Source organism: Rhipicephalus microplus, chromosome 4 (genome assembly GCF_043290135.1).
Source record: "Rhipicephalus microplus isolate Deutch F79 chromosome 4, USDA_Rmic, whole genome shotgun sequence".
NCBI lineage: Eukaryota > Metazoa > Arthropoda > Arachnida > Ixodida > Ixodidae > Rhipicephalus > Rhipicephalus microplus.
This window is the reverse complement of record NC_134703.1, coordinates 167,058,661-167,085,710: the sequence shown is the minus strand read 5'-3', so window position 1 is coordinate 167,085,710 and position 27,050 is coordinate 167,058,661. Positions and strand designations below refer to the sequence as shown.

Below are 27,050 nucleotides of genomic sequence, written 5' to 3'. Positions count from 1 at the left end.
TGACAAGACGATAGATATAGCGCGAGAACAGAACGACGACAAAGAAACAAGAAGGGCACGAAGGACACGAGCGCTAACTTGGTACTCTCGTGTCCTCCTTGTCCTTCTTGTCTCTCTGTCACGTCATTCTGTTCTCGCGCTATAACCTTCATCATGTCATACCAACTAGCCCAAGCTGCCACACTCCTATGTATGACAAGATCGCTTGAGTTAGGTCAGCAGCAAATGTCGTTACTCTGTCGGTGATGAGGACCTCCGGGGCGCCGTGGCGTAGGACTATATTTTCAACGAAGAGCTTAGCTACCTCGAATGCACTGCCTTTGGGCAGGGCTTTTGTCTCAGCGTAGTGGGTGAGGTAGTCAATAGCTACACTCTAAGGCAAAATTACCCGAAAAAGGAGTAACAGAGCCCAATAGGCACGCGTGATGAACGGATAGGCCGTGGAGGAGTAACTACAGAGGGATGCGTGCCGCGTGCAACCCAAGAAAGAATAATGGTTGTTGCAGCCCCATTAGTCTCCAAAAAGACGAACCACACACCCTTTTAGCACCCTTTTGTCTTGGATTGTACCACGATCCAGTTGTTTTCAAAAGCCGACGTTGGCAACGGCCCCAGTAGGTCCATACCAATCTGCTGGAATAGTCGGCGAGGTGGTTCAATGGGCTGCAGAAATCCCACTGGCCTTCTCAGCGGTGTCTTGCGTCTCTGGCAGTCCCGCCATGCCCTCACATAACGAGTGACGTCGGCTGTAAGACGTGGCCTGTAGTACCTTTCCTCGTGAGCATGCGGGAAACACCGAGGTGCCCTGCCGTCGTATCGTCGTGCAGGGCCTGCAGGAGTTGTGGTCGCAGAGCTGGAGGCATCACAGGGAGGTACTTGGCTCAAAGCGGTGAGAAGTTTTCTTTTAGAGAAGACCGTTTCGCAGGAAGAACGACGCAAGTGCGCGCTTGAATACCTTCAGAACTTCGGCGGTCCTGCCTTCGAGGTATTCTAGTAGGGCCCTAAGCTCCGGGTCGGCCCGCTGTCGTTCAGCGAAGTCGTTGGCTGTTATCGTTCCCAAGAAGTAGTAGTCACCCGGGTCGTCGGGCGGTGGTTGGTCGACAGGCGCACGAGAGAGACAGTCGGCGTCGGAGTGTTTCTTGCCGGACTTGTAAACGACGGTAATGTCATATTCTTGAAGTCTCAGGCTCCATCGTGCGAGGCGACCTGAAGGGTCTATCAAGGTAGCTAGCCAGCACGAGGCGTGGTGATCGCTCACAACTTTGAAGGGCCTCTCGTAGAAGTAGGGGCGAAATTTCGACGTAGCCCAGATGATGGCAAGGCACTCCTTTTCTGTTGTGGAATAATTGGCTTCTGCTTTGGATAGCTAGCGATCGGCTGGCGTAACTAATAACCTTTTCCAGTCCGTCAGCCCTCTGCACAAGAACGGCGCCGAGACCTACGCTCTTGTGTCAGTGTGTATTTATGTCTCGGCGAATTCGTCGAAACAGAAAAGTAACGGAGGCGTTTGGAGGCGAAGTTTTAGCTCCTGGAAACCATGTTCCTGTGGAATTTGCCACTTGAACTCCATTTCGGCGTTGGTAAGGTTAGTGAATGGATCGGCGATGCGGGCGAAGCTTTTCACAAACCACCTATAATAGGCATACAGGCCCAGAAATCGGTGCATGGCCTTCTTGTCAGTGCGCGGCGGGAAGTCCGCGATGGCGGCTGTTTTCCGCGGATCGGGACGGACTCCAAACTTGCCAATCACGTGTCCCAGGAACAAGAGCTCCTCGTACGCAAATCTGCACTTTTCTGGCTTCAGGGTGTGTCCGGACGTCTTGATGGCTTGAAATAAAGCTTCAAAGCGCCGAAGATGCTCGTTGAAACTCGAGGAAAACACGATGACGTTGTTAAAGTAAACAAGGCTAGTCTGCCACTTCAATCCTGCCAGTACTGTATCCATAATACGTTGAAAACTGGTAGGTGCTGAGGAAAGACCGAAGGGCATCACCTTAAACTCGAAGAAGCCGTCCGGTGTTATAAACGCTGTCTTCTCTCGGTCTCCTTGGTCGACTTCGATTTGCCTATAACCAGTCTTGAGGTCCATTGACGAAAAGTACTTGTCGTTATGGAGCCGATGCAGTGCGTCGTCTAATCGTAGGAGAGAATACATTTCCTTTTTCGTGATTTTGTTCAGGCGGCGATAATCGACGCAGGAACGTAGGGTTCCATCCTTTTTCTTCCCTAACACCACGGGCGACGCCCATGAACTCTTGGATGGCGGGATGATGTCATCCTGTAGCATTTCATGAACTTGTCTTTTTATGGCCTCATGTTCTCGCGTTGAAACCCTGTACGGATTCTGACGGAGTGGTTTGGCATTTTCCTCGGTTATGATGCGATGTTTCGTGATTGGGGTCTGCCGAATTTTCGATGACGACGAAAAGCAATCTTCGTATTGCAGGGGCAGGGTCTTGAGCTGTTCTTGCTTATAGTTTGGAATGCTGGGATTGACGTCAAAAGCTGAGGGAGGGGCTTGGTTCCTCTGAACATGTTCAGCAGAATCGGCAAGGGCGAAAGCACTGGTGGTTTCCACAATTCCTTCGATGTATGCGACCATCGTTTCTTTGTTCACGTGTTTGTACTCATTGCTGAAATTCGTGAGCATAATCGTCGATTTGCCTCCCCGCAACTCTTCTATTTTTCTTGCGACGCAAATATTGCGGGGGACCAACAGATGCTGACTGCCTTCAACGACGCTTTCCAAGTTAGGTGATTTAGAAGCACTGACTGAAATAATGATGCTGTAGCAAGGCGGAATGGTGACTTCTTCTTCCAGCACATTCAAGGCGTGGCTTCCTGACGGCGTGCGCGGCGGTAGTGCTTCTTCTGTGGAAAACGTTATCGACTTTGTGCTGAGGTTGATGACCGTACTATGGAGGCATAAGAAGTCCATGCCAAGGATGACATCTCTCGAGCAACACTGTAGGACTACGAAGTCTGCAGGATAAATACGGCCGTTGTTGGTGACTCTCACTGTGCAGATTCCTGCCGGCGTTACGAGATGACCTCCAGCTGTACGGATTTCGGGGCCTTCCCTAGCTGTCCTAACTTTCTTCAACTTCGTGGCGAACGACCCACTGATGACGGAATAGTCGGGTGCAGTATCGACGAGAGCGGTTACACTGTGGCTGTCGATAAGGGTGTCGAGGTCACTAGTTGACCGTCTCGCGTTGCAGTTAGGCCGTGGAGTCGAGTCACGTCTGCGTCGGCTTGTTCCGCTGCTTCCATGTTGCGTCGTCAGGTCACCTTCGGTAAGTGAGGTTTCGTCGTCAGGGCTTTGCCAGGTTGGCGTCGTGTTCGGAAAGCTTCGTCGCGGCGTCGTCGTCGTGGGAAGACCTTCGGTAGTTCGTCGCACAGCAACTGCACCTCCATCGGATGCTGCCCTCACTTTCCCGGGTACGGGCTAGGAGACCGGCCCCGCATTGGGTCAGAGTACAGCCGCTGGTGCGGGGACATGTGGCAGCTGGGCGACGGCGAGAACGGGAATTACTTCGTGGTGTACATTGAGTTCCTGTCACGTAGTCGGCGAAGTAACGTGACCGTTCACCCTGGCTGCGGACGTGATGCATTGACGACGAAGCCGCGCAGTCCCGTCTGTCGGTACTTGCAACGGTGGTAGCTGTGCCCGGCCTCACCGCAGTATAGTAGCAAAGCGGTCGGTTGTCAGGTGCACGCCAAACGTCGGTTTTCCTCGGCGCACTGCACTGGTTCGCTGGCGAACTGTAGGACGTTGGTGGGAGTGGTGGCAGCGGTGGCGTCTGGCGACGGAAGTTCGACGGGGCCGCATTTCGGCGTGGTCAGGGAGGGGCGTTGTGGCGCACTACATTGGCGTAGCTCATAGCTTTCGGCTCGGGCAGCGGTGCTTGGGAAATTCGAAGCGATTGCTGAACTTCTTCTCGCACAATGTCGGCGATCGAATCCACTTGAGGCTTCACCGAAGGAAACAGCTTGCGCAGCTCTTCCCGCATGATCCATCGGATCGTTTCACGCAGGTCTTCGGAGTCACTGGCTTGAGCAGCAGCGCATTCTGGAGTCGGGCGACGATTATACTGCCTGGTGCGCATGTCCATGGTTTTTTCGATAGTGGTCGCCTCGGATACAAATTCTTGGACGGTGTTCGGCGGATTCCTCATTAGTCCCGCGAAGAGCTCCTGTTTGATCCCTCGCATAAGGAAACGAACTTTCTTCTCCTCAGGCATGTCTGGGTCAGCGTGACGGAATAGGCGGGTCATTTATTCTGTGAAAATTGCAACATTTTCATTTGGTAGCTGAACCCGGGTCTTCAGTAAAGCAGCAGCCCTCTCTTTGCGAGCGACGCTCACGAACGTTTGCAGGGCTGCGCCGCAGAAGACATCCCACGTTTGAAGCGCAGACTCCCGATTTTCGAGCCAGGTCCCTGCGGTGTCTTCCAGGTAGAATTATACACGACGGAACTTTTCTTCAGTGTCCCAGTGGTTGAGGGTGGAAAACCTGCTGGAACGACTGAAGCAACACGCCAACGATGTGCGGAAGTTCTACGAAGAGCGCAGCGCAGTCGCCGAACATGCCGAGACATTTGACCACCACATAAATTTCGAAGCGACGGCCATCCTCGAAAGCGAGCCGAACTGGAGGATAAGGTTGTTACTCGTGTCGTGGCACATACAGAGAACAGCCCATAACATCAACCGCTCTCTCGGAACCATTCCCCCAGTGTACACACACGGACTGTGCTCCACAGCAAAACGAGAGAGAGAGGAGAGAGCCACCCCTCGAGTGCTTTGAAGACGCTGCTGCTACGTAGCCTACGCAGTCACCCCTGAGGAAGGAAACAAGTCGGTTCCGAAACGTCGGGTTTCTTCAAAAAATTTTCGTCGGAGTCTATATCATCTCCCAGTTTTATACCCAACCAGACAGACTTCTGTCATATGTTTACATTGAAACTAATCCTGACATGCGTGTCATGTGAGAACATGACAATATACTACGCTAATTGCGTGCTCGCGACCGTTCCGCTAGCTCCACATATACCAATTTTGGCATCACGTGACGTGAATAGATGACGGAGGTAAACGAGACATCCAGAAATGATAATCATGACACGGAAGTCATGTACGGCATCATCTACCTCTACCTCGTAACGTTGTGCTGATTTTAAAGTGGCATAACAACAATTCTTCTTCGTGCTTCGCCTATAATCGATTCCCACTGTACGTGGCATCTCTGCCATTTTTTTCATCATCAATATTTCTTCCTTATTTATTCATTACGTAAAGCATTGTTTTCGTGAGGCACCCCCTGTGGTCAACATGTCTCTATACGTATCCGGGAAACAATTCTGCACTTCAGAACCTGCGTTCAAATTTTAGTTACATTAGAGATTGGTGTCGACATGTCGGAATCCTGCTTTTTTTTTCACGGAAAAGCTTACGAGATGTTTGTAAACTGAACCCCTTGCCCCTTATACAACATATTTACTTAAGTCCACTCTCCCGTTGTCCTGGCCTGTATGGGTTTAAAATTTTGCGACTGTTGCCCACTAGCTGAGGTGAGTTCCAGACCGCTGCCCTAGATGGTCAATGTTTTCAGAGCCTATGGCGTACCTACTCAGCATCTTGTGGTTTAGGTACGTAAAATGCTAAGCGTTACATTGCTATACAGAGGGCGATCGTGCCCGCCTCACCTCAACGTGGCTGCGACGGATGCACCGAAGCCTCTCTTCGTATTCGCGGTTCGCCGTGGCGGTCCAGGACCACGGCTTCCCGTCTTCATCCAGTTTCCGACCGCCCGTGTCGAACGCATGCATCATCTCGTGCCCGACAGCCTGCATTTATACGTAGATCTCTATCAATTCTGGCAGGTAATCCTTACATCATCGTCTGACTGACTGAGTGACCGCAACAATGATAGACTGATGCATTGGACAACATCCCGCCGCGAAGTGCATTCTGTTGCGCGTGCACGAGAACTGGTAATTTCTTGAATTACGACAAATGCCGCCACTTATATTTATATGATTACAACATAGTAGCCTTCGCGCTCGCGAGCGCACAATGAAAAATCTGCATGCACTTCCTTTGCAGTTCCTTACGACGAACGGCCAGATTCAATATGAGCAGTGCCGCATCCGGTAATGTATTTGTAAAAACACAACTGCGTTAGTTAGACGGATATTCATCATGATTGCTTTCGTAAACAATGCGCGCTCCTGATAGTAATTACTATATATGTGGTAGGGATTAAAAATTTCGCGAAAATAGACAAACAGCATCTGCATATAACGCCAGAGTGTCCATTATGTACGGTGTGCAAGAGCCCTTCGACCTCAATGTGGATTTTATCCCTCACAGGTCGCTGGATCATAAAATATAAGCGAGTTAGAGAAATATGTAGAATCTGTTACAGGCAGCCGGTTACTTAAGTAATATAGCTTCCCTCAGACGGCCTTCTAATGTGCCATGAGATTCATAAAAAACAAGAGAAGCATATAAACTTGCTGCGGGAGACCGAAGGAAACGATGGAGGATGTTTTAATGGAATATATGCGACCACATCCACCCATTGAGAAGGACACTAAACTATACGTGAAGCCAGTTGGGAGCACGGTGGTTGAAAAAATTCCGCCATAGAGATTTGTAGAGGGTGAGAGGCAGCTTGCAGTATTGGTGGTGAAAATGTATACGAGGGAAGAACGCGGAAAAAATAGCATTGAAGCGATAGTCGCTCTAATATGAAACGCTGCAAGCTGAATCATGGTAACCTAAGGTTCTTCTTTCTTGGGGAAAGACGTGGTGGACAAGGCCTTCGACAGAAATAAAACTAAGAGTTGGTAGCTATCCATAAATACATAAATAAATGCAGACGGATATAACTTCACAAATCTTAAGAGGCCCCGCCCAGATGGCCGAAGCGCGGCAGAAAATCACCTCCGCGACGAAAGAAATAGTACCGCTTATGTGCACTGGGGCAGGCTCATGTACATCCGCCTTTGAGGAGCGAATTCAGCAGAATTCTGAAGTTTTACCCGACAATAAACATAAATGAAATAATGAACAATAAATAATTAAATATAACATTCCCGTCCAATAGTGAACGCTCATAGTATACATTCGTCTATACAGGAAACAACGAAAAAGCAGAAACACAATTTGGCCGTTCACAGCACCTGTCCCAGCGAGCCGTAGTTGTAAGCGTCAGCCGCGCCGTGGAAATAGACGGGCTCTTGGATGATACCCGCAGGAACCAGAACCCGGTTGCCGGACAGGTAGTACGCATTTACCTGGCGCACAAGCAACAGAGCCATTTAGAACCTGTATTTCCACATAAAAGATAACTCACGATAACTCACATGACGGGAAAAAGTTAACATAGAAGTAGTTTACACCCAAGCACTCAAGTTATGTGCTAACACAAGTTGAACAAGCATGCGAATAACGACTATAGTTATGGGGTTTCACAGGTTCAGTATAAATAAATGGAACAAATCATACAAATAAATGATGAGATATGCCGTCTGATGTTATTTAACGTGAAAGATGATGTAAAAGGCGTGAAAATATTCTCCCGAGGAAACCACGGCATCGATTTGAGTGTTGATAATTTACGTTTACAAAGGTTCGATCGTAAACGCTGAATTAAAAGTTTCAACTACAGCACAAAGTTTTTTAAAAAAATCCACCACCAAAAGCAGACATCGCTACTCTATAAAAAGACTTAAAAATATCAAAACGAGAAATCTGAATAAATATATTTATAGCTAACGGAAAATTCTCGAAATATTCACGTGGACAGTGCAGAACTTTTATTCACAAAGATAATGAGTAATACACAACACAGTATTATGCGTCCGTTTTGTACGATCTAGTTGTAAAACGAGGTGAAATTTGCAAATTTCGATACATGTTTCTTTCATTAAATTGTAAACGTGGTTTCGATACTTCCACAAGATCGAGTTTTCAGCAGTTTTTATCTTTAAAAATTGATAGCAAAAGCAAAACGTGCGTCTCCTTCATCGAATAATTTGAGGCTTCTTTTTTGCAGTATTGTCCAGTGCATATTGGCGAAAATAAACGGCTTTGCTTTTCCGTCTATACTTAAACTGGCGCGGTGGTTTTCGAATCATCCTTCCAAGCCTTCCAAGTATATGGGGGCATAGATATCATTACGAGCTATATGTAATGACGTCCAAGCTGTAGAAGTGATGCTACAGCGATTAAATACTATATAGGCTGTATCTAGAAGTTTTCTCGGCTATACCACAAATATGTTTCCAGCACGTGAAGATGCTTGGTGAACCTGAAAACACGCAACGACAAATGCCGTGGATTACGCCACCTTATATTTCCGCACCAGATCACGACCGTGATAATACCGCGAATTTCGACTGCTTCTGCGTGGACATGGTTTAGTTTACGTCGGTTCAGATTACCTACGCTGCAACAAAATACTAAATACGACATACAAAAGAAGCACTAGGAATCAAGACGAAATGCTTGAGATCCGTGCACTTATATCTATAGGTGCACGCTGAAAAAAACCAGATTGCCAAGTTCTCGCAGCCCTCCACTACGGCTTCCCTCATAACCATATCGTTGTTTTGTCACCTAAAACCTCTACAATTACAAATATACTACTAAATCGAGTTTATGTGCACACACAAAATGGCACGAAGTCTGAAGAAAAACCTGTGATATTCAGCAGGCCATTCTGACGCTCCGTCGCTAATATTATCATTCGTTGTTTACGAATGGAACATTCACCTCCTCCATTTAGTCATATGGTCATTATTCTCAGAACAGAAAATTAATAACATTATGTAAGTGCTTTATGAGCCAGAATCGATCAAATGTTCTATGCCTAAGATTTTCAGAAGTTAGACGTAACACCGTCTGAGCAGTATACGATCACGACGAGCAGTATAAAGACGAGTGACGAGCACAAGAAAAAAAAAACGACATTTTGGTATTTACTTATGAATCTGTGAAGAATCCCGTAGCTCTATTTTCTGCCTATTTCAATGATCATGTTGTTTTCAATTGCTTATCATTTAAGAAATGATAAAGAAGATGACAAATAACGTCTCACCTTGTGCGCGTACACCACAGCCAGGTCAACTTTGTCGCCCTCAGTTCGTCGTTGTCGTTCTTGCAGGAAATGGCGCAGCGCCAACCAGGACAAGAGCGACTTGTCGGGACGCACGTCATCCAGCGTGGAGAAGAACGCGTTCAGCTGGGACTCGCGCGAGAAGCGCTCGGGGAATCCCAACGTCATTTCCATGGAGGCCGCTTTCCGGAGCGCCGCGCTGCGGGTGCGACCGCTAAGCCACGAAGAGCGCAGGGCCCTGCTCAGCGCTGCGCGCATGTGCGCCGTAAGGTTCCAGGCCTCGGACAGAACGTTGGGCGTGACGGCTGCAATTGTGTAGACGCAAATCAACGTCTCCTGAAAGGTATAAGTTGCTCTGGATGCTACAGGACTATCGAAATACAAAATTGCTTCTGAAAGGGGCAAAAAGATATTGTTCAAGAAGCAGGGCTCTTAAACAAGCGGGCCCTAGTGCAGCATGCGGCCCACAAACTATGCGACGATGCAACACCACCTAGACTTTTTGGCCGGTGGCTCGACCGCACACGACTGTCTTCGTCCCATTCTTTATAGCGCGAAAGTGTTTTAAGCCAAGGTTCACCAAAACATCAGTGACGCATTTACGTCACGGAAATACGCACGATCTGAAGACATAGAAGAAAGGTTGCCTTAACACCCATGACCTCTGGGTATGCGACAACAAATGCTGGACGCGCAATCCAATGTGCCACGGTGACGTGCTTTGAATTCGTCCCTAAACTACGCAAACCATGCAGTAAAACTATACGTCTGTACGACAAGGGGGATTACAACGCAATAAACGCTGAACTCGAAGCCTTCCTACCTCATTTTGAAACAACATTAAGTGAACAATCAGTGAACGATAACTTGTTAATTTTCGAAGATAAAATTAAGGAGCTAACAAACAAGTTTATTCCCAGTACCACCTTCCGTTCTAATCAACAAAATCCATGGTTTTCTAAACTTTTAAAAGAAACTTTAAAAAAAGAAAAAACGACTTTTTCGTGCAGCTAAACACGCAGATACCGACAGCGCATGGGTTACATATAAAGAAGCTGAAACCTTTTATTATAATGCCATTCGAACCACAAGAAGAAAATTTTTTCATACTGATCTTCCGAAGATCTTGGTAAATAACCATAGGAAATTTCGGGAGGTAATTAACCCTAAGAAAATTCCAGGTATTAGTTTGAATAATCCTTCGGGTGGGGAAGTTAGTGATTCTGAATGCGCAGAAGTATTTAACTCGGCATTCGCTTCCGTGTTCACAAACGAAACTAACAGTCCCCATCTGATTTTTCCGTTTAGCATCGTCTCTGTAATGCCCAGTATTGATTTCGTCGCTTCCGGAATAATATCGTTAATAGACAAACTCAATATCTCTTCTTCAGTAGAATCAGACAATATTACCTCAATATTTCTGAAAAATACCAAGTAAATGTCTGCCATATACTTATCACTATTGTTCTGTCAGTCATTATCTACAGGTAACCTACCAATAAACTGGAAAATAGGAAAGGTCATTCCAGTCTTCAAATCAGGCGATAGATCATGTCCTCTCAATTATCGCCCCATTTCCTTAACAAGCGTGCCTTGCAAACTCATGTAACACGTCATTTACACCGAAATCATGCACCTCTTGGACTCTAATAACTTTTTTCATTCCACACAGCATGAATTTCGAAAAAAAATTTCCTGTGAAACCCAACTTGCCCTTTTCGTTCACGATCTGCACACTAACCTGGACAATAACATACAGACTGACGCTATCTTTCTTGACTTTGCAAAGGCATTCGACAAAGTACCCCACAACCGCCTGATGTTAAAACTTTCGAAATTAAACTTAGACCCTAAAATTTTAACCTGGATTCGAGAATTTTTGACTAATCGTTACCAATTCGTTACCGTTAATGGACATAACTCTTACTCTCTGGCAGTAACATCAGGCGCCCCGCAAGGATCTGTTCTTGGACCCCTATTATTCCTAATATACATTAACGATCTACCTTTTCATGTATCCAGCAATATTCGTATGTTTGCAGACGATTGCGTAATATACCGTGCTATTACTAACACATCAGCCCAAGTTGCATTGCAAGATGACATTAACCATGTGCTTAACTGGTGCAATCGTTGGCTAATGACACTAAACCCTAATAAATGCAAGTCCCTCTCGTTTCACCGTCGGCGCAGCCCCCTCACCTATTCTTATCAAATCGGTAAAGTTGTATTGGAAAATGTCATCACATACAAGTACTTGGGAGTCACTTTGAGTAACGATTTATCATGGCGCGTCCACATTACCAATATCATATCATCAGCTAATAGATTGCTTGGATTCTTAAAACGGCACTTGCGTCATGCTCCACCTCCTGTAAAACTACAAGCATATAAATCTTTAATTCACATCCAACTTGCATACGCGTCGCCTATCTGGAGCCCTCATCAAGCGTACTTAACCGACGCACTAGAATCACTCCAGAATAGAGTAGCTAGATTCATTCATTCCTCTTATTCGTATAACGTGAGTGTTTCATCTCTTAAACAAGAATCCAATCTTTCAAACCTTAACATTCGTCGCCGAATTGCCAGCCTCATTTTGTTCCACAAGCTCTATCACAGTCAACTCGGCCACCCGCCCTATATCTTGCCTCCTGCCCGCACATCTCACCGCACCACTCATTCCTTTCATGTCGGCCGGCCACGCGCCCGTACCACGACACTTTCCGCCTCCTTCTTTTTTTCGTGCAGTTTCTGACTGGAATGGCTTTTCCACTGATCTCGTCACCATAATGTGCCACTCAACATTTACACAAAATGTCACTCGTTTCTTTTCAATTTGAGTACATAACATAGTTCCTTTTTGTGCCACTGGTTCTCACTTTGTCTTCATTTTTTTGGCAAGGTGTTACGCCTGTTAATATGTATACTGATCCTGCACAAGTATTATTTTATTTCTGTATTGGTTACCCCTGTTCATACTTGTACCCATCCTGCATATGTATTACATATGTTGTATGTTTCCCACCCCTTATGTAATACCCCCTCTAGGAGGTCTTTAAGGTAATAAAGTGAAGTGAAGTGAAGTGAAGTGAAGCTTTAAAAATGACCTCTTATATTTAACACTGTCCTCTCGCTGCGTTCTTGGTAAAGTGCAGTGATGCATGATGGCCGTGATATACGCGATTAGTTCCTTCAACACGTCGTTTCTAAGCGACGTGTTCCCATTCCGCACGTTGTATGCAATTTCGTCAACGCCTTAACGCAGCCCCAGCTTATGACATTATTAAACTTCTCAGCGCAAAAATTTCAAACAACGAACACAAGAGACTATAGGACTGCGCTCGTCCTCGTCTCTTGTGCTCGTTGTCTGAAATTTCTTGCGCTGTGAAGTTTGATAATGAATTATCAACTAGCCTTATCCCACACTTCTTATGACCTTACCCCAAGCGTCAGTGTCGTTCTTAGCATCCATCTATAGCAAAATAGCTCTTCAACGCATAGAGTAACGCATAGAGCTTCCTAAAATTAACTATAGGGGACTCTGGCGCTGCGGTCTTCCAGTGACCATGCATGGGAATTATGAGTAGTACACGTATTTGCCTAGTCTTCGAACTTGCGGGTCTGAAATCCCACCTGGGGTCCTCAAACTCGCTCCACCGCGGTGGTCTAGTGGCTAAGGTGCTCGGCTGCTGGCCCGCAGGTCGCGGGATCGAATCCCGGCTGCGGCGGCTACATTTTCAATAGAGGGGAAAATGCTGTAGGCCTGTGTGCTCATATATGGGAGGTTGAAATTTCCGGAGCCGTCGACTACAGCGTCTTTCATAATCATATGGTGGTTCTGGGACGTTAAACCCCACACGTCAATCAATCAATCAATCAATCAATCAATCAATCAATCGATCAATCAATCAATCGATCAATCAATCAATCAATCAATCAATCAATCAATCAATCAATCGATCAATCGATCAATCGATCAATCGATCGATCTATCTATCTATCTATCTATCTTTCGATTCACACTTGTGGCTTTGTTTATTGCTGTATTTCGTTTTTTTTTTTTTGAAGAAAAAAACGAACCCTTTCGAATTTCGTGACCTGATTGAAATGGTAATACTTAAAGGTTAAGGTAGTGATGTGTAATTGCTGAGAATTTACTGAGTGTTGTTTTGTAACAAAGCAGCTTCAACCCACCCGAAGCCAACCAGAGCCGAAAGTACGAACATTAAACTAATCCGTGTACTATTCATCCTTCCTATGCTCGCTGAAGACACTAGCGCCAGATTTACATCTCGTGTATTTATAGGAAACTATAGAGCAACGCACTTCCATCTGGATGTAATTCCGCGTTCCCCACTTTTGCTCGACCACGGAATAATCGCGGCTGGCCAAAACGAACACACGACGCACATTGTGTTCAATAACTCCAGCATGCCACGAGTAGGTGACTTTAGCCCAATTTGGGCATTCAATCAGTCATGCTTTTCTGGCTGTCACATCGCTTACTCTGGATCCGCCTCACTGTTCAAGGGGTCATGACATACGGTCACCCAACGATTTCTGTTATTTAAGCGAAAACTAGAAGTACGTGTCTGTTGTGCCTGTACGCAGACATGAAAAGTAGGCCGTGAAAGAATACCTTAGTGCAAAACAGGCCCTAGATGTTACTGGCTGTAAATCACGTCCTCCGCTGGCAAGTGGTGCCGTCGTTCTTCTACCACAGCTTCAGTCAATGCAAATCATTCAGTTTCGGTGCCAAGCAGAATAAAGCTCAAATAACTCGATTCCACACACACCTTATTAGGGAACAATATCATGCGCCTGAATGCAGACGCTCACAGGCACCTGCTCGTTACGTCACTGCTCGCGAGTGCGACAGCGATGTCCTACTCTCAGGCCGTTCGCGTGTTTGTAAATATATTCAATAGTAAATTAGGTGCCCGACTAGGTGAGCTAAACCTTCGCCAGCTTATTTGTGCATGATTAAAGATTAGCCCGCATACCACTGATTATGATCGAAATTGGGTGTCCATGGTCCCTTTAACTACTACAACTACCACTAGCGCCTTTGAGCACAATGGGTTTTTTAATCATTAATGTTGGACATTGGTCATCGAGACGTAGACGTATAATGATGATATGGGAGGTTTAACGTCCCGAAACCACCATATGATTATGAGAGACGCCGTAGTGCAAGTTTCCGGAAATTTCGACCATTTGGGGTTCTTTAATGTGCACTCAAATCTGAGAACATGGGCCTACAACGTTTCCGCCTCGATTGGAAATGCAGCCGCCACAGACGGGATTCGATCCCGCGACCTGCGGGTCAGCAGCCGAGTACCTGCTACTAGAGCGCCACGGCGGGGCGTAGCTGTATGACTAATCTTGAACGAGGTAGCACCCACGTTAAGTGGTTCCACTGCTGTCCAACATTGTGCAAGCTCTGTAATATCACTGTACAGTTATTATACTTCTCCGTGGACACGTCGTGCTTTTCTGTTTTACCGATTTATATGGAGGAGACATCATACATGTTAGTTTTAAATGCGAAGCATTTCTAAGTGAACTTCGGCGGCTTTGAGCGTGCGTGCGTGCGTGCGTGCGTGCGTACCTACCTACCTACCTACCTACCTACCTACCTACCTACCTACCTACCTACCTACCTACCTACCTACCTACCTACCTACCTACCTACCTACCTACCTACCTACCTACCTACCTACCTACCTACCTACCTACCTACCTACCTACCTACCTACCGACCGACCGACCGACCGACCGACCGACCGACCGACCGACCGACCGACCGACCGACCGACCGGCCGGCCGGCCGGCCGGCCGGCCGGCCTGCCTGCCTGTCTGTCTGTCTGTCTGTCTGTCTGTCTGTCTGTCTGTCTGTCTGTCTGTCTGTCTGTCTATCTATCTATCTATCTATCTATCTATCTATCTATCTATCTATCTATCTATCTATCTATCTATCTATCTATCTATCTATCTATCTATCTATCTATCTGTAGCGCCCTCGTTCGGGCGGCGCGCAAACCGGAGAGCGCGCGATGGCGAGAGAAGAAAATAAAGAAGGCGCTAGGCCGTGGCACGTGAAGCCACGGCTCACGTTCCGGGCTGGCATCGGTTATCGTTCAGGCGTGTCTCTCTTTCGCTCCTGTGGCATAAGCCTACAAGTGGTGACCCGGACGAAGACAATGACAGACTCGAATGCACCCTCAACCGAACAACCAGCACCTTAAAACCAAGGTGCTGGAACGATTCATGCCTTCGGAACGCGTCCGCCTACAGCAGCTCCTTGCAGAGGGGGACCTTGGCAACAGGCGCCCCTCCCAACTACTGCGCCGAATGCGACAGCTTCTGGGGAAACACGACGTTTCTGCTTACTCAGCGTTGCTTCGCGAGCTCTTCCTCCAACGCCTTTCTCAGCCAATCCGCCTCGTCCTCGCGGCGGCCGGCGACGTCAATCTCGACCGCCTGGCGGAGCTCGCCGATCAGGTTCATGAAGCGACCTCCCCATCTGTCAACGCTGTCTTACCACCAGCAGACACAGCGATTTCGCGCCTTGAGGCCCGCATCGACGAACTCGCCCCCTCCATTGCCGCACTCCGGAGCCCCCTGCAGGAGACTCGTTCGCCTCGTTCCGGTCGTCGAGCTCTTCCACGCACACGAGATGCTCGGAGTCCCAGCCCTCCACCCCTCTGCTGGTACCACCGGCGTTTCCGACACCGAGCCACGAAGTGTACACCCCCATGTTCGTGGCAGGGAAACGCCTGCCGGGATCACTGACGGCGGCGTGCGATCTCCCTTCTCGTCCCAGCCGCCTTTTCATGGTCACGGACCAGCTATCGGGCGCCAGGTTCCTTATAGATACGGGCGCGGAAATTAGCGTTGTGCCCCCGACTAAGGCTGATCGTTCAAAGTCACAGGGGCAAGTGCTTCGTGCTGCCAACGCCTCGTCTATAGCAACGTATGGGCTCCGATCTCTCACCCTCGACTTCGGCCTTCGCTGCATTTTCCGGTGGGTTTTCGTCATCGCAGACGTGGTTCAACCGATCATCGGCTCGGACTTCTTCTCATACTTCGATTTGGACGTCAGCGTGCGGCGGCGCCGCCTCATAGATGGTAAGACTCGTCTCTCCATCTCGGGAGTCCTTTCCGACATCGCTCCAATGGCCATCCGCATGCTGATACCTTCCTCACCGTTCGAAAAAATCTTGGCGAGTTTCCCGGAGTTAACTAAACCGTGCAACCTCACTCAGCCGCCTAAACATACGGTGACACACCACATCGTCACCCGGGGTCCACCGGCAGCCGCTCGACCACGCCGCCTGTTCGGAGACCGCCTAGCTATTGCTAAACGGGAGTTTGACCACATGCTGCAGCTCGGCATTATCCGCCCGTCGTCAAGCGCTTGGGCTTCCCCGCTGCATTTGGCGCCAAAGCGTGATCCTGGTGACTGGCGTCCTTGTGGGGACTATCGAGCATTGAACGCCAAGACTGTCCACGACAGCTATCCTCTACCTCACATCCAGGATTTTACATCGCGCCTCGACGGCTGCACAATTTTCAGCAAAATGGACCTTGTTAAGGCGTACCACCAGATTCCTGTCGAGCCCGCCGACATACCTAAGACCGCCATCACGACGCCCTTTGGGTTGTTTGAATACGTGCGGATGCCTTTTGGACTCCGCAATTCGGCTCAAACTTTCCAGCGGTTCATTTCTGAGGTCACACGGGGTCTTCCTACTGTATTCGCGTACCTTGACGATGTCCTCATCGCCAGCCGCACACCTGAAGATCATTAGCACCATCTACGCGCTCTGTTCCAACGTCTTCAGCAGTACGGCCTCGTTGTGAACGCCTCTAAGTGTACTTTCGGCGCATCTGAGCTCGAGTTCTTGGGCCATCACATATCATCCAAAGGAATACGCCCTCTCCGGTCCCACGTTAAAGCAATTCAGGGTTATCCTCAGCCTACAACACTGCGCCAATTACGCCAGTTCCTGGGGCTTGTGAATTTTTCCAGGCGCTTCATACCACACTGTGCCGAACTGCTACGACCGCTCACAGACCTCCTTCGGTCGACCGCCGGCCCGTCCTCCGCCATTCCTTGGTCGTCAGAGGCCCAGGCCGCCTTTGCTGCTGCTAAGCAAGCGGTCGCTAACGCCGTGCTTCTCATTCATCCACGCAGCAACGCCCCTACTCGGTTGATGGTGGACGCATCCAGCGTGGCCGTCGGAGCCGTCTTACAGCAGTGCATTAACTCCGAGTGGAGACCCTTGTCGTTTTACTCTCGGAAGCTACTTCCTGCTGAGACTCGCTACAGCGTCTTTGGTCGGGAATTACTAGCCATCTACGCTGCAATACAGCACTTTCGGCATTTCCTGGAAGGATGCTCGTTTTACGTGCTGACTGACCATAAGCCACTGGCGTATGTTTTCCGCACTAACTCATCCAAGTACGTGCCCCGTGAACTCCGCCATCTGGCTTATATATCGGAGTTCACGACTGACATCCGCCACGTGAAAGGAGCTGACAACACCGCCGCAGATGCCCTTTCTCGTGTAGCCGCGGTTGACTCTCCACCGCCAACCATCGACTGGGCCTCATTCTCCTCGGCACAGCAGGATGATAGAGAGCTTGCCGCTTTTCGGGAGAACCCCCGTTCTCTCCGACTACGCCTGGTGCTCCATCCATTATCATCTGAGCGCTTGTGGTGCGATGTCTCAGCTGACCTTCTCCGCCCTTTCGTTCCCGCTTCATTACGACGCACCGTTTTCCACTCCTTACACGACATCTGTCACCCTGGCATTCGGGCTACTCAGCGTCTTCTCACCCAGCGCTATGTCTGGCCCGGAATCAACGGTGATGTGCGCGCTTGGACGCGCATGTGCCTGCCCTGCCAGATGACAAAGGTCTCCCGTCATACTAAGACGCCGCCTCAACCTTTCCTTCCACCCAGCCGTCGTTTCGACCATGTTCATCTAGACATTGTGGGCCCTCTACCAGTGTCTCAGGGGTACCGTTATATATTGACCATGATCGATCGCTTCACACGCTGGCCAGTGGCTGTTCTAATTCAAGATATCACAGCCGAGACAGTTGCCCGCGTTTTCATTTCTACGTGGGTATCCCGTTTTGGCTGCCCTGGCAACGTGACAACAGACCATGGACGTCAGTTTGAGTCCTCGCTGTTTACTTGCCTTAATCGCATCCTCGGAGCCAGACATTGCCGTACCACGGCTTATCATCCCTGCGCCAACGGCATGGTGGAACGCCTTCACCGACAACTGAAGACCGCCTTGACTACCCGCCTCAATAGAGCCACCTGGGTTGATGCCTTGCCACTGGTGCTCTTAGGTTTACGAGCTGTCATCCGGGCAGACCTGCAGTGCTCAACAGCAGAGCTGGTGCATGGCACTTCTCTACGGCTTCCGGGAGATTTCTTCACGTCAACGAAGCTACCAGACCAGCCACAGCAATTCCTACAACGCCTCCTCGACTGCGTTCAAGACCTCCGGCCCACTCCACCCAGACCTTCCGAACACAAGACCATATTCGCCCACCCTGATCTGGCCACTGCAACACATGTTTTCGTGCGCCACGACGCGGTCAGACCACCTTTGACACCAGCCTACGATGGACCATTCCGCGTCCTTCACCGCACCCCCAAAACTGCCACTCTACTTCAGAACGGCCGTGAAGAGACAGTCAGCTTGGACCGACTCAAGCCGGCGTACCTGGAGACCGCCCTAGAAAGCCTCTCATCTACGACTGATCTTCCGTTGCAATACCACAAACGGCATGTCACATTCCGACTTCCAGTCTACACGGGGGGCCCTGTAGCGCCCTCGTTCGGGCGGCGCGCAAACCGGAGAGCGCGCGATGGCGACAGAAGAAAATAAAGAAGGCGCTAGGCCGTGGCACGTGAAGCCACGGCTCACGTTCCGGGCTGGCATCGGTTATCGTTCAGGCGTGTCTCTCTTTCGCTCCTGTGGCATAAGCCTACATATCTATCTATCTATCTATCTATCTATCTATCTATCTATCTATCTATCTATCTAGCTATCTATCTATCTATCTATCTATCTATCTATCTATCTATCTATCTATCTATCTATCTATCTATCTATCTATCTATCTATCTAGCCGCCTACGACCTTTAGGTCTCCTGGCCGTTTCGATAATGGTATCGATACCAAACTTGGTGTGGCATAAACATGACTGTATGAAGAACATATTTGACTAGTCATAACATGAAAATCATCTATGTATGTCATGAATGTCATGATTTACATTTCATGCTCCTGCTGCCTTTGCGGTGGTTTCGTTCCCATGACATGTTGCAAAACTGGTATGGTATGACATGATTGCATGGCGAACACAAACGACCCTTTTTAACATAAAAATAATGACATGTGTGTCATGTAACAACATGACTACATGCCACGCTCATGATGCGCTGGCGGGAGTTTCACTAGCTTCACTTATACCAAATATCGTACTACGGGACGTGAATGGATGACGAAGGTATGATACTGGTGCAAACATGATAAACACGAGATTCGTGTCATGTAACAACATGACTACATGCTACGCTCATGATGCGCTCACGGTCGTTTTGCTAGCTTCACATGTACCAAACTTGGTATTACGCGACGCGAACGGACGACGTAGGTAAATGACACATCCAAACATGAAATCACGACATGTGTGTCATGTAACAACATAACTACAAGCCACACTCATGATGCGCTCGCGGCCATTTCGCTAGCTTCTCATATGCCAAATTTCGAATTATGGGACGTCAATGGATGACGAAGGTATGCGACTGGTGCCAACATGATAATCATGAGATGCGTGTCATGTGAGAACAGGACTACATGCCACAGTCAAGGCGCCACTACATTTCGACGTGACGCGGTGCGTGTCGTCACCGGCGTTCATTTTGTTGCGTCACTCTGGCCTTGCCACGCCTGGCACCGGTCCTGGCATATACTCGCAGGTGCGCGCTGCGCTGCGTTGGTTTGACGCGTGCACGTTTCAGCGCGTCTGGCGTCCCTCCGTCATGAAAAGAGGGAGACGCAGTGTTGTCTGGGTAACGCATCGGCGCGAATTTCGCGCCGGTTGCCGTCGGGCCGCACTGACGCACGCTGGTCGCGCCGGTCGCGCCAAGCGTCAGACTTTTGAGTTCCCGCGTTTTTCTAACGTAACGTCGCTGTGCCCAGCGTGCGCGCGCTTCAACGCTACATTGGAGTACATTGGGCCCTTCATTACGCGCTCGTGGCTGTTTCGCTAGCTCCACATGTACCAAGTTTTCTGTTAAGTGTCGTCCTTGGATGACGAAAATATATGACTGGTGGAAACATGATAATCCCGACACGCGTGCCATGTAGAACATGACAACATAACATGCTAAGAGCGTGCTCGCAGTCGTTTTGTTAGCTCCACATACACTAAATTTGGTATCACGTGACGTGAATAGCTGACGAAGGTAATCGAGACATTGGAACATGGTAATCATGACACGGAAGTCATGTACGGCATCATTTACCTCCACGTCGTAACGTTGTGCTGTTTTAAAATGACATATCAACCTTTCTCGTTCATTCTTCACATATCATCAATTCCCACTGCACGTGGGATCTGCCAATTTTTTTCTAATGACCATGAGCTGCACGGACGTGAGTGTCAAGCATTTTTACGTGAGGCCCGCCACACGGTTACCTTGTGTTAAAACGTGACCATAAAACAAAAGCTCTATTTCACAATTGATCTCCTGATTTCATACAGTCTGAGGATCAATATCGATGTTCCTCGAAATTTTACGTCCAATCCACCTCAGCAGTGAAGGAAAGAAGGCAGAATTTAAGGGCTCATTTATTTTGTTCAACACAATAATGATGAGATTCAACAGACAATCACGCCAAGGAAAGTACAGGGGATGGTATTAAAAGTATTTGTAATGTAATCATGAAAAAAAGAGTGGACGCAACGATAACTTGCCGTGGGCAGGGATCGAACCTGCGACCTTCGAATAATTCGCCCGAAGCTCTACTAGCCGAGCAACAATGGCGGCTATACCACCCGTCCACTTCACGGGGTATGTATATGCATTTAAACGTAAGAGCGTCAGCCAGCACCGCCTGTTGCTAATGCGGCGAGTGTGGGATACTCATTTTACATTCGAAGCATTTCTTAGCGAACTTCGGCGACTTTGAGCGTATCTATCTATCTATCTATCTATCTATCTATCTATCTATCTATCTATCTATCTATCTATCTATCTATCTATCTATCTATCTATCTATCTATCTATCTATCTATCTATCTATCTATCTATCTATCTATCTATCTAGCCACTTACGGCATTTAGCTTTCCTGGACGTTTCGGTAATGGTATCAATACCAAACTTGGTATGCCATAACATGACTGTATGATGAGCATAAATGACTATTCAAAACATGAAAATCATGGCATGTATGTCATGAATGTAATGATTTACATTTTAATGTCTTGCTACTCTTGCGGTGGTTTCGTTCACATGACATGTTGCAAAACTGGCATGGTATGACATGACTGTTAGCGAACATAAGTGACAAACCCTAATGTAGAAATCATGACATGCATGTCATGATATTCACGTTATGACTAGCCATGACTACACGCCACGCTCATGGTGCACTCGCAGTCGTTTCGCTAGCTTCACATATACCAAATTTTGTATTACGTGGCGTAAATGGATGACGAAGGTGCATGACCGGTAGAAACATAATAATAATGAGATGTGTGTAATGTAAAAAAGGACTACATGGCCGGCTCATGATGCGCTAACGGCCGTTTCGCTAGCTTGACATCTACCAAATTTAGTATTACGTGACGTGAATGGATGACGAAGGTATTTCACTGGTGCAAACATGATAATCATGAGATACGTGTCATGTAACAACATGACTACATGTCACGCTCATGATGCGCTCGCGGCCGTTTAACTAGCTTCATGTATACCAAATTAGCTATTACGTGACAAGAACGGACGACATAGGTAAAGGACACGTCCAAACATGATAATCATGACATGCGTGTCATGTAACAACATGACTACATGCCACACTCATGATGAGCTGATGGCTGTTTCACTAGCTTCATATATGCCAAATTAGGTATTTCGTGACGTGAATGGATGACGAAGGTATGTGACTGGTGCAAACATATCATGAGATGCGTGTAATGTAACAACATGACTACATGCCACACTCAAGGCGCTAATACATTTTGACGTGACCCAGCGCGCGTGCGCGCTGGCGTTCGTTTCGTCGCGTCTAAAGCCCCTTGATCTAGTCGCGTCACGCCGGCGATGCAACGCCAGGTGCTGATCTGCCTGCCATATACTTGCAGGCGCGCGCCGCGCTGCGTTGCTTTGACGCATGCGCGTTTGAGCGCGTCCCTCCATCACGAAGAGAGGCAGAAGCAGCGTTGTCGAGGTAGAGCTGGGTAACGTCATGGGCGCGAAATGCAGCATGTTGCATTTCGCGCCGGTTGCCGCCGGGCTGCGCCGATCGCACCTGGCTTCCGCTTTGCTAGCGCCGCGTCGGTGCGCCCAGCGTGCACGCTCGTCAGCGTTACGTCGTAATATATTGGGGCCTTCATGATGCGCTTGCGGCCGTTTCGCTAGCTCTACATATACCACACGTGGTGTTACGTGGCATCAATGGATGACGAAGGTATATGACTGGTGCAAGCATGATAATTATGACACGCGTGACTTGTAAGAACATGACAACATACCATGCCCATGATGCGCTCGCGGCCGTTTCACTAGCTCCAAATATACCAAGCTTGATAATACGTGAGGCGAATAGACGGCGAAGGTAAATGACACGTCCAAACATGCTAATCATAATATGCATGTCATGTAAGAACATGGCAACATACAATGCTCATGATGCACTCGCGGCTGTTTCACTAGCTTCACATATACCAAACTCGATATCACGTGACGTGAATAAATGACGAAGGTAAATGACAAGTCCAAACATGATAATCATGACACGAGTGTCACAAAAACCATGACTACATGCTACGCTCATAGCGTGCTCGCAGCGGTTTCACTAGCTCCACAAGCACCAAATTTGGTATTATGTGACGTGAATGAACGACGAATGTAAGTGACAGGTCCAAACACGATAATCATGATATGCGTGTCATGTAAAACATTACTACACGCTACGATCATAGCGCGCTCGCGGCCGTTTCGCTAGCTCAACATATACCAAATTTGTTTTCAAGTGGCGTGAATAGATGAGGAAGGTAAATGACACGTGCAAATATGATAATCATGAGATGGAAGTCATATAAGGCATAATTTACCTCCACATTGTAACATTGTGCTAATTTTATCAACCTTCCCCATTCGTGCTTCGCATATCATCGGTTCCCACTGTACGTGGGATGTGCCTTTCTTTTTTTTTTTTTTTTTTTGCTGTTGCCGTCACGTAGCACGTGATCTTACTACGAGCTGGCAGCTGACCTCGCATAGCACCTGAAGATCTTAAGCCAGCCATAACGAGACCCTCGCTATGAGTGAAGGAAAGAAGGGTGAATTTAAGGGATCGTTTCTTTTTAGACACAGTATTAATGAGAACTGACACACAATTATATGGGATGCCATTACAAGTAAATGTATTGTAATTGTGAATAAATAAAAGTGGATAAAAAGAAAACTTGCTGTGGGCAGGGACCGAACGAGAGATACATGGGAGGTGAAAAATGAGCTATACATTAGACATGGGATATGCCTTCTTTAAGATGGTAACGACTGCTGGCAATTTTTCTCACACTGCACCCCTGTCCTCACCCACTTTCTTCCCCATGCAGGCCCACATTGGAAGGCTAAGTTTCGTGACTGCAGCCTGCTAGCTAAGGTAAGTTTGATACTCCTGTCCCTTAGATTGCTAGAGCGAGAAGACAAAAATAGAAGCGGACAACACTATGACACCGACTATCAGCTGGTAATACGTGCTGTTGACATCTAGTTGACGTCGGGGATTCTGTTTTGTAGATCTTTCTTTTTTTTCAATTTCGCATGCGTATACATATACGCACACTCACAAACACAAGCACAAACATAAATAAAAGTTAGTTCAAGCACTTCCTTTTCTCCAAAATATTTTTGGCTGTGCTCTTGCTAGTTGGACTGTCTGAACAATTTCATCGGCACTCCTCTCAACCTTACCACGATGTCGGAGCGCACACTGTCATGAAAGATAATGTGCAGCTAAAGCATACACATTTTAAATAAGTTGACAGCTATCTTGGTGGTACACAATCAGCGACGGGTATTCATTAAGTACATGCGTCGGTGCCTTGCAAAAAGATCCAAAGCCTTAGATTTTTTTTTTTACCAGCGGTTGTCGTCACCTCAACCATCACAGCTCCACCGACCTCTGAACAGATAGACGGCTCTGATGGCGAGCTCAAGCTTGGCGGCCACTCTGCGGACGCAGAAGCGGTCCAGCGCGCTCGAGTCGGAGGGCAAGTAGCGCCCACTGGCGTATGGCGACAGCTCTCGCACCAGTCCCCACCAGAGGAGCCGACGCATCGCGGCCACGCCTCCGCTGTCGCTCAACAGCCGCGTGAGCAACGACAGCGCCAGGGGCCTCGCGTACACGCTGTCCTCCTCCACCGCCGAACGCTCGGATCCCCGACGAATGGCGCTCAGCCACCGATCTGTACGAAAGTCGAATGAATGAACGAAGTCAGTCAATAAGCACATTGATGCAGGCTTTTCGTTGTTAGGTATGCATTGAAACATCATATAATACCTATATAACAATTAATGACCCCACTACGCAAAGTATTTAAATTAAAATATTGACCTATTCAGGCAAAAGCAGTAGAGGTATGCAAAAGACAAGAAAAAAGTTTTTTTTTTTGCTCATTAGAAAAATATAATTTCATAATGCCCAAAGTACCGCTCTTGCCGCTAGAATAAAGAGGCTTGGAGAGCCAGAAAACGCGTGGAAAAAAAAAGTGTGGAATTCTAGCACCAAACGCCATGACTTTGACAGCTGTAGGTCATACTAGTTCCTAGCCGGTAAAAAAAAAAGTGAAGTAAATTCTCCTCTGAGAGGGTCATATACTTAACTACCAAGATTCAGAAAACCTCGTTGAGTCAATCATGATAAAATACGATAAGCACACTTATAGGTACACGTGGGGGTCACGTGTAACATCTGAAGACCGTGAAACAAGATTGCCACGCTCCACCCTCTTCGTAAACCGATTTTTGTCTTTCCTAAATGCCTTACGCGTTACTTCAATAAACATCAGTTGATACTTTGCACTTGTACTGTCTACTTCATTACTTGTCTCTTCCCTGACTTCATTATCCGCCGCAAATGAAGCGCGATTTTTGCGGTCACTCTCAAATTGCATTACAAAAGTGAGAGAAAACACAATTACGTTGTCCATGCAATAGATACACGTAGGTCACTTGAATCTGTGAAGCAGGGTGTCCATTCGTTCGAATATGGCGGGGCCATACCATAAGCCGAAAGGCATATCCTTGAGGTGAGAGAAGCCATCAGCTGTTACAAAAGCCGTCTTCTCTCGGTCCATGTGGTCCACGGCAATCTGCCAATAACTAGAACGAAGGTCGCTGGAAGAAAAGTTGGCGGCACCATGCAGGCAATCAAGGGCGTCGTCCATTCGCGGCAGAGGGTAGGCGTCTTTCTTCGTGATTTTGTTAAGGCGGCGATAATAGCAAGTATCAGTAGTTTCAACCCCTCAGCATGTGCAGAATAGAAAAGCGGATGACCCCATCCTTCTATATATGCAAGACATAAATCAGAGCTTGATTTGATTGATTTGTGGGGTTTAACGTCCCAAAACCACCATATGATTATGAGAGACGCCGTAGTGGAGGGCTCCGGAAATTTTGACCACCTGGGGTTCTTTAACGTGCACCCAAATCTGAGTACACGGGCGTACAACATTTCCGCCTCCATCGCAAATGCAGCCGCCACAGCCAAGATTTGATCCCGCAACCTGCGGGTCAGCAGCCGAGATAAAGCAGAGCTTACCTGAGCTGATTAAGGATTCCTTGGAATAGTTCTCGAGGCCCCTTATCGTGGTCCAGAACGAGCTTATCTGCTTCCTTTCTTCTAGTGTCTTGTTCGCTTGTGCAAGAAACACGGCCACTACGAGATAAACAAGAACAAAAAAAATTTGTCATAAAAATTCATCGCTGGATTGAGGCTGAATGAATTCAGTGCTACATTTTTTTTTTCAGCCTTCTTCAAACACAGTCTCTCCTATAGGAGAGACTGTGTTTGAAGAAGGCTGAAGGTTTGAAGAATACGATGTATACATCGTATTCTTCATCTGATTATATTCGTTTTTAAACTTCTGCTATCCCTTCCTTGTATTGGTTGTGGTCTTAAAGCGCTTGTGTGTTTACTTCTCCTTGTTTATTTTATTTTTTTTTATTTACTTATCTTTTTATTTATTGCCGGAGGCACTAGGTAAGGAAGCATCACAAAATAATGGTCACGCATAGTGAATTATCATACAAGATGAAATGAGTGAAATCGCACACATAACTTCATGAACACATTGGAATATTGCCTAACAATATTTGCAGAGACAAAATAGCTAAGGAATAGTTCAATGTATTAATAGAAAAATACAATCAGAGACAACGCGAAACAGCTCATTTCGTACACGTGTATAGGCAGGGCAGTGTAAAAGACAAGGAATGGGCAAAAATAGGTAATGAACTCCAAACAGGATAGCTAACAATGCACACGTAACGATGGACAAAAAGAAAGCGATATGCCTTGTTTTGATATTTATTTTAATATAAAATTGAACACTGCACGTTATACCTAGTCACATAATGATGCTAGAA

General features: G+C 47.5%; 1 protein-coding gene across 1 annotated transcript in view; it reads right to left on the bottom strand.

Moving 5' to 3' along the window:
* LOC119172945 (neprilysin) overlaps positions 1 to 27,050 on the bottom strand; it is a 91,910-nt gene that overhangs the window by 20,986 nt on the left and 43,874 nt on the right. Inside the window, exons 3-7 of the mRNA XM_037424085.2 lie at positions 26,224 to 26,340; positions 24,584 to 24,868; positions 9,109 to 9,431; positions 7,190 to 7,303; positions 5,708 to 5,848 (exon numbers count right to left, since the gene is read on the bottom strand). Of these exons, the coding sequence (XP_037279982.2) occupies positions 5,708 to 5,848; positions 7,190 to 7,303; positions 9,109 to 9,431; positions 24,584 to 24,868; positions 26,224 to 26,340 (980 nt within the window). The remainder of the gene's footprint in view (positions 1 to 5,707; positions 5,849 to 7,189; positions 7,304 to 9,108; positions 9,432 to 24,583; positions 24,869 to 26,223; positions 26,341 to 27,050) is intronic.